This window comes from Leptonychotes weddellii, unplaced genomic scaffold, assembly GCF_054177405.1.
Source record: "Leptonychotes weddellii isolate Sample4059 unplaced genomic scaffold, ASM5417740v2 HiC_scaffold_9738, whole genome shotgun sequence".
NCBI lineage: Eukaryota > Metazoa > Chordata > Mammalia > Carnivora > Phocidae > Leptonychotes > Leptonychotes weddellii.
This window is the reverse complement of record NW_028069567.1, coordinates 1-7,882: the sequence shown is the minus strand read 5'-3', so window position 1 is coordinate 7,882 and position 7,882 is coordinate 1. Positions and strand designations below refer to the sequence as shown.

The window sequence follows — 7,882 nt, the reverse complement described above, 5'->3', positions numbered from 1 at the left end:
TTCGCTGAGGACAGCGGCCATCAGTTAAACGGAAAGGCCCGCTGAGGGCAGCGGCCATCAGTTAAATGGAAAGGTCTGCTGAGGGCAGCGGCCATCAGTTAAATAGGTGGCTCACTGAAGACACAGATGATGACAGTTTGACTGCAAGCGTGAGTTGGGCCCAGTACTAGAAAAACCAAAGGATGCTGGTGGTGGGAGAGGAGCAGCAGGTGAACAAGCAGGGTGAATAACCTCACCTACTGCACCTGCTTGCTCAGGCAGGACACCCACCTTTTCCACGTGCAGGGCCAGCTTCACACCATTGTGCAACCAGGACAGGGCCACGATGGGGTCCCCTTCCACCAGGCTGCCCACGTGGCTCTCCCAGCTGTTGGCCAGGTGGTCCGCCATGCTCCAGCACTTGATCTGCCCATCAGCATCAGCCGACAGGAGCCGGGAGCCTGTAGGGGGCAAACCCTCACCGTGGGCAGGGGCAGCTACTGGTAGTACATCCAGGGCCCGCAGGAGCAGGCCTCGGGGCAGTGAAGCAGGGGAGTGGCACAAGGGTGCTCCTAAAACAATGTGCGTGTGGGGAATGTGAAGAGTCGTGGCCACAAAGCCACAGGTTGAGGCTTCCAGTCCCAGCTGTGTATTCTGGGGACGTGACCAGGAAGAGTGAGCACGTTGCCTTGAGATTCAGGATCAAGGATGAACATCACTGTGTCCCTCAGCCATGCAGGACCACCCGCCCCCGGCCCATCCTCACCCGACTGGTCCCACTCGAGGCAGGTGATGGCCTCGCTGTGTTCTGAGTTGACGGAGTGCACATCCCAGGGGTGCTCTGTATCCAGGATATGGATCATGCGGGTGAGGTCTGCAGAGGACAGCACACGGTCAACACAGCAACCATAACAACCCTGAAGCTTCTGATGACCCCAGGAGGGCTCAGGGAGGAATCCAGGGAACATCCCACCCACGGGGATGGCAGAGGGCTGCTCTGCTGTTGACCGTGTAGACAGCCCCGGTGCTAACAAGGAGACCAAAGCAGGCCTGTGACCTCGCCACAAGCGTGGTCATGTTTTTAGAAGAGACGTAGAAAAAACTGGAAGAAAATGATCCCCAAATGTTAATGGTGAGCATCTCTCCATGTTTTTTTTTTCCTTATGCTAAATTTCTCTGCTTTTCTAATTTTCTCCAACAAGCACACATTGTTTAAACAACAGACAGAAAATAGGTCCCAGCAAAGTAATTTCGAGGCTTCCAAAAACAAAATAGTAACATGTATGGTCTGGAAAACTGCGCATCAAGTCTCCAAGCCCTAGGGGACCGCACATCCCTTGCCCCATTCCATCCCAAAGGGGTGATTCCAGGGTCTTCCCCCCTACCCCACCCCAGCACCAGGTGTAGGAGAGCAGTGCATCTGCCTTTTGCACACCTGTGAGGTTAGGGTCCTCACCACCCCCAGTTGTAGATGAGAAAACCCTGAGAGGGCCCACATGGGTGAAGGGTGACTCCCAGGCAGGGCTGGAGACCCAGTTCCCCAATGGGGACACCAGGCGAGGGGGGCTGGGCTGGGGGGCAAGGAAGCACACCTTGGTCATCATTTCGAAGGTCAGTGGTGAAGGCAATGAGGTTGCGGCAGGACCAAGCACAGGCCAGGGGCACTGACGGGCAGTGGGTACTCTTGGGCCATCTCTCCCACTCGCAGACGTAAGCCAGATCCATTGTGCCCACATGCCACAGGTCACACACCGAGGATGAGGATGGTCAGCAGCTCCTGAGGGAGGAGGTTGACACGGACATTCTTTGAGTCCCTGCAGGATGCCAAGTTCCACGCTGGATGCTGGCTTACCACAGGGAATGATATGAACCCAATCCCTGCCCTTAGGTCTCGTGTGTTGTGTAAGGGAAGCTGCATTTTAAACATGGAGGGAGGGGCGCCTGGGTGGCTCAGTCAGTTAAGCAACTGCTTTTGGCTGGGGTCATGATCTCAGGGTCCTGGAATCAAGCCCAGTGTCGGGCTGCCTTATCAGCGGGGAGTCTGCTTCTCCCTCACCCTCTGCCTCTGCCCCTGACTCATGCTCCCTCTCTCTCTCTCTCAAATAAATACATAAAATCTTTTAAAAAATAAAATAAATAAATAAACATGGAGGAACAGGGACGCCTAATCAGAAAGACAACATCCCAGTGTACTTGTGAGGAAACAAGGCATGCAAACGTCTGGGGAAAGTTCACTGCAGGTGGAAGGAACACCTGTGCAAAGACCCAGAGGACAGATGGCCCCTCGGGTGTTGGAGGAGTGGCCAAGCGGCCCATGTGGCTGGAGCAGATGAGCAAAGGGAAAGGGGGCAAGGTGGGGGCAGGAGGTGACGGGGGCGAGTCCTACAGGGCCCTGGAGGTTTTCACCCTAGTGGGAGGGGGGGCCCCCAGAGGGCTGTGAGCTATCTACATTTGAACAGGACCCCTCTGGCGGTCTGGAGTGCACAGCCAGGGATGGGGTGAAGGTGAATGCACGGGTCCAAGTAAGCAATGATGAGGGCAGTGGGCAGTGTGCATAGAGGTCGGGCCCTGGGTCTTCCTGGAGGAAGAGCCCACAGATAAGCAAGAGCAGCGAGGACACCGCCTCCAGGGGAGGCAGAGGTGCAACTTAAAGAAGTCTAACAAAAGTAATGATGGTGAACTTTTCCTCGTGGCTCTCTACGTGCCAGCATCGATCATAGGTTACTTTCCTTTCTTTCACAGGAGTCCGGTGAGATTACAAGTGCGATCAACCCCATTTTTCTCAATCACTACCCCCAGGTCCCCCTACTTCTCCAAGCCCTGACCAGGGACACCAAGGCCCCGCCCACAAGCGCCTGCGAGTCCTTAAGTCCCGCCCCCGAAGCCTCCATCCCTAAGCCCATCCCCTACAATCTTTGCTTTCGGATGGCCCCTTGAGCCCCCAGGCCCGGCCTAAACTCTCAGACCCATCCCAGAGACCCCAAACCCTTCGCCTGCCAGCATCTACCGCCGTACACAGGGCCCCCCGGTCGCGCCACCAAATCCCCCATTACCCTTGAGCCCCGCCCCCCGGCCCCGCCCGGCCTCCCCCGGCTCTCCGCATCCGACCCCAGCTCGCCCCCGGCTTCACACAAGTTTCCGCCACAAGCCCCAGACCCCGCCCGCCCCCGGCCGTGTGCCCAGCACCCGCCGTCCCCCGAGGCCCGCCCTCTGACCCCGCAGGCCCCGCCCCCGGCCCGCTTGTCCCGCCTTCTCCGGGCTGCGTTCCCCGCAGCTGCGGGCGCCGACCGGAGGCTGGCCGACCTCTCCGGCCCCCGCAGCCCCGCGCTCACCGAGCCGGCCCAGGCGCCAAGCCGAGCAGGCAGCCGCTGCCTGCACTCGCCCTAGCTCCCCGGCTCCGGCACCGCCATCTTCCCCGGGATCAACGAGTTGCCCGCGCAGTGCGGCCGCTTCCCAGAGACTTCTGGGAAGGCGGTGACTAGCCCCGCTTCCGGTTAATTTGCATACGGCTTTTAGTGGCGTCCCAGAAGCCACCTGAGTTATATTTGGCAGAACAGTGAACGCTTTCTCACTTCAGTGAATGATCCCATTTCGTTATTCTATATGTTGTACGAATCTAGAAAAGAATGTGTCGCTGACCCGCTTTAAAAGAATTCACCCTTTGTGTAAAGTCATTTATTGTAAGCACTATAAATAGTGCCTGGGTCAGCCAGGCTGCTGTGCTCGCTTCGGCAGCACATATACTAAAATTGGAACGATACAGAGAAGATTAGCATGGCCCCTGCGCAAGGATGACACGCAAATTCGTGAAGCGTTCCATATTTTGCTCTTCTTTGACATCCGCGGGTGGGGAAACTGAGGCTCTGCACGTGGAGGCTTTTACCCCGCGGAGGACCGGTCCCGGCGATCCCGGCACAGGGGCGGGATGACGCAGCGCCGTGCCCTAGCTGCAGCCAAAACGGGGGGCGGTCCTCGGCGCCCTGCGAGGCTGGCCCTTCCTTCTGGGGACCTGGGATCCCGTCTCTCGCGCTGGCCACTGTGCCACCACGTGGACGTGCATTCTTTAACGTCTGTCTTTAAACTTCTAAAATGTCTGCTAAGACGGGTGCAGCACATCCAAGCGTCCACATCGGGGTTTCTACACACAAGCCTAGCTGGACCATCTTGTGGTGCCGGAAGGGACGGGGCTCAAAAAATCAAACCCCACGATGATGGGCTGCCTCAGACACCGGCTGAACCCGGAACAATCTGGACGACGGAGTAAAGCGGTATTGGGTCATAACCCGAACTAGAAAGTAAATCCTCATGTGTCCCAACTGATATCAACGGCTGAATAAGTGAATACCTGAGGGAGAAGAGACCAAAGTCCCCGCAGGATTCCCAGTAATGAACACAGATCTTCTGCCCCCCAGGGAGGCGGCTCTCAGCTCCCACCCCCGTGCGTCAGCTGCACCCCGAGGACAGTGTGGCGGGGAAGGAGCCTCCCAGGAGCGAAGCCGGACCAGCACACCCGGCCAGGGGACCAGGGCCAGCGTCCGCAGGCAGAAGCCGCCTGGGCAGCAGGGACCCCTGATGGGACGCACCCGGACTGCGGACGTCCTGCAGGACCCCCGGCCAGTCCCAGACACACACACAGGGAAGACGATGGGAAGGAACACAGGGAGGCCCGGGGAAGACAGAGGCGGGGGCTGCAATGATGCGGCCACAAGCCAAGGAACGCCAGGGACCCCTGGAAGCAGGAACACACAAGAAGGACCCTCCCCTGGAGCCTCAGGGCCCTGCCTGGTTGAGTTTGGACTTCTGGCTTCCAGGACTGGGAGACAATAAATTCATGTGGTTTTAAGCCACAGCCCCTTCGTTGTGGCCACCCCGGGAGGCTCACACAAGGGACTTTTTGGACTACTGACAGCCTGGAAGTGGCAGAGCTGGGGTTTGAACCTGGGCGCCTGGGAAGGGGACAAGCCAGGGCAGCAGAGCCAATGGACCCAGGGCTCCCAGCAGCATCTCCCCATACACCTGCCTCACAGGTGGGGTGTCACTCAGTGTGAAGCTTCATCCCCTGAGGCCTGCAGCCCTCGTTGACCAGGACCTAAGCACCTCCTGAGCACCCATTGGAGGAAAGGAAAACCCCACAGCTGGAGACCAGAGCACCAGAAATTTATTGAACTCTCCACTTTTCCCAAAGCACAACCAGCCACACACACGGGAGGGGTGTCCCCCAGCTCTGCTCTGTGGGACACACCAGGGTGACCAGTGCGAGGACACCCCAAGGCAACAGGCCAGAGCTGGGCAGGGGGGAGGGGGCAAGGGGACACGAAGAGGGGAATGGGGCAGTCCGAGGGCAGAGGCTTCTGGCTGGAAGTCCCGATCCCCCAGTGTGAAGGGAGGAGGTGTGCAGAGCAGACAGGGCCACAAGAGCCACCAAAAGCCACCAGGGGAGAACAGCACACATTCCAAAAAGGTGGTAAGACCAGCCTTTAAGATGTAGCTTCTGTCCTAGGTTGCGGGACACACACACACACACACACACGCACGCACGCGCGTGCACACGACAGAACACTCCTGGAAAAAGGGGCAAAGCCCCAGAGACGCCCCCCAAGCCAAAAACTGGGAAGGGGGGGTTAAGCAGGGACTAGAACAAAGTCCCCCGATTTATCAGTTGGGGCAAGTTTTTGGTTTTTCTTCCCAAAAAGGAAATTTAAAAATCTACAACAAATCATGCCAAATTCATTAAAAGTGATAAAAACCCAGCCTCTCACTCCTCGCTTAAGCTTCAAACGGGGCTGGAAAAGCAGAACGAAGGAACACGGAGGTGACCAGGCCGGGTCTCCTCGCCCGAATACAAGTCCCAGAGCGGGGAGCTGCAAGGCCAGGCCAGTCCCGGGTGGCCCCAGCCCCCAGCGTTTATCTGGGAGAGGTGGACAGGGAAGGGGCCAGAGTGAGAGAGAGCCACCCAAGGGGAAGAGCGTGTCTACAGGGACAAATTCTCAAAATAATAAAGATACTGTAGCAAATGGTATCTGAGGTCTGGGCAAGGGGGAGGCAGCGGGGGGGGGGGCGGGGGGGCTGTCATCAGCTGCACTGTTCCAGGTACGCAGACAGGAGCAGCCCCGGTGGCAGGAAGTCCAGGTGCCGATTGCTGACCTTCATCTGCCTCTTGCCCTCCAGGTCAGCACCTGTGAAGGGGGCAAGGAGGGCAGCAGTGACCGGACCACGGGAGTTCTGGGCCCCCAGGTCACCACCTCCATCCCTGCCCTCATGGGGGACCTCAGCCCCCACCAGCCTCCCTCTCCCTCACTTTCCTTCACTCCCAAACCTGAACTAGCCCAGCGCACCCCAAGCTCGGTCCCATTTCCGGGCCTTTGCCTGGGCCGTTCCAGCTCCCTTACTCCCCATCTGGTCAGGGCCCAACCTCCTCTGGGTTCAGGCCTCGGCTCAACTCCGGCAGAGAAGCAACCCCCCAGCCCAGCCCTTCTGTCCCGAGTCTGTGGGAACAAAGAGAGGTATGGGGGCTGCAAATCCACCAAGGGAGGACTTAGGAGGAACCATCCTAGGGTTGCCATGGAAACCGTCTCCTCAGCAACTCTGGGCAGGAGGCACCGATGAGAAGCAAGGACCCAATGGGGCACCCAGAGGGAGCAAGGGCCTGTGAGGACCCTCCCTAGGGGACTGGTCAATGTCACATGTGTGGCACAGTGGAGAGGGGCTACAGCTAAAGAGAACTTTGCCTCTCGTCCTGGGGGCCCCGGATGCCACACAGGCTCCTCTCTCCCTGCGGCCCTGAAGATGCAGACTGAGGAGCATCTGTGCCCACAGCATCACCCAGCATGGAACCAGGCTCACGAGGGGCCTCTGATGAATGAATGCATCATCATTCATCATTCGTCATCATCAGTCCCACCACCCACCATTTGCTCATGCCGCTCCTCCTCCCCGAGAGGCCTCCCCCTGAGTAGCCAGACCCTGCATGACTCTGGCCTTGGCTTCCCTGGCCTGCACCAGCCAGGTGGGGTCCTGCGGGCCAGCAGCACTTACTGGCTGAGATGAGGTCCATGTACTGGCAGATGGCATGAAGCAGGAGCCTCTCGAAACTGGAGGGGAATGGATGGTAAGTGGTCGCGGGCCAGGGCCAGACCCCTGGCGAAGCACACAGCGCTCACTCCCACCCAGTCACCTGTTGTCCAGCATGGCCGTGTACACGGCCTGGGGAGACACAGAGAAGAACCTCAGCAATCGCTCCTCCCAGGTTTCCAGCGTTTCCTGCAGGAGAAACGGGCCTAGGGGTGAGGCCAACCGTGAGACTGTGGACAAGCTGTCCAGGCCCCGTGCCCAGGGCTGCTTTTGGAGCCCAAAGCCCTAGCTTCAAATGTGGCCTTTGACCTGCTACTTGAGGCTACCTCACCCTTTCCAAAGATAGCAGGGCTGAGATATCGCCACACTGGTGAACTCCTGTGCCTTCTACCTGGTGAACTCCTACACATCCTGCAGTACCGACCTGCATTGTCCCTGCCCCGCCCCCCCCCCCTCAGGGAAAGCCCTTTCCCAGCCCTGGTTCCTGCACGCTGATCACACTGGTCTGGTCTGTATTCTGCCTCGTCTCCACCAACACCACCTGCACTGGATAAAAGATCTCCCATCACACCACCACCAATTCAGAAGGTGAGGAAAAAAAAAAGTCATCAAAAAAGAACAAGCAGGTGGAGAAATATGAGGCCTGGCCTGGTATTCACCATGGGGATGCGGCTCCGCTTGAGGACGGCTCTCAGACGCCTGCTGATGCGCTGGAAGCAGTCACGGGGCGTGTAGGCCGGGTCCTCTACAAGATTTCCTTGCGTGGGGCAGCCGCTGGAGCAAGCCTCTGGCCTGCCCACAAGCCAGGCTCCTCCGCACCAGTCCTGGGCAC

General features: G+C 58.6%; 2 protein-coding genes and 1 non-coding gene across 3 annotated transcripts; 1 reads left to right on the top strand and 2 right to left on the bottom strand.

Annotated features, from left to right (window-relative positions):
• Positions 1 to 240: 240 nt before the first annotated feature.
• LOC145720064 (mediator of RNA polymerase II transcription subunit 16-like) lies at positions 241 to 3,466 on the bottom strand (the record flags this gene model as incomplete). The annotated part of the gene is made up of 4 exons (XM_081811721.1): positions 3,312 to 3,466; positions 1,572 to 1,756; positions 746 to 853; positions 241 to 440 (listed from the first exon to the last, which is right to left on the bottom strand). Coding segments are annotated over exons 2-4 (441 nt in total), but the record flags the coding sequence as incomplete, so codon positions are not given.
• Positions 3,467 to 3,698: 232 nt separating this feature from the next.
• On the top strand, positions 3,699 to 3,805 carry LOC115943456 (U6 spliceosomal RNA). The gene has a single exon (XR_004078037.1). It is a non-coding gene; the product is annotated as a U6 spliceosomal RNA (small nuclear RNA).
• A 1,310-nt stretch (positions 3,806 to 5,115) lies between these two features.
• Positions 5,116 to 7,876, bottom strand: LOC145720063 (R3H domain-containing protein 4). Its single transcript, XM_081811720.1, has 4 exons — positions 7,710 to 7,876; positions 7,154 to 7,239; positions 7,015 to 7,070; positions 5,116 to 6,155 (listed from the first exon to the last, which is right to left on the bottom strand). The coding sequence occupies exons 1-4, from the start codon at positions 7,710 to 7,712 to the stop codon at positions 6,052 to 6,054; spliced, it is 249 nt and encodes an 82-aa protein (XP_081667846.1). The 5' UTR covers positions 7,713 to 7,876; the 3' UTR covers positions 5,116 to 6,051.
• Between the last annotated feature and the right edge of the window lie 6 nt (positions 7,877 to 7,882).

Bases quoted from the DNA above. Each gene is read 5' to 3' on its own strand.
- LOC145720063 (XM_081811720.1), bottom strand. The intron at 7,071-7,153 runs GTGACTGGGTGG...ATTCCCCTCCAG, and splicing joins ACGGCCATGCTGGACAACAG to TTTCGAGAGGCTCCTGCTTC. The intron at 6,156-7,014 runs GTAAGTGCTGCT...CCCCCTTCACAG, and splicing joins CATGGACCTCATCTCAGCCA to GTGCTGACCTGGAGGGCAAG.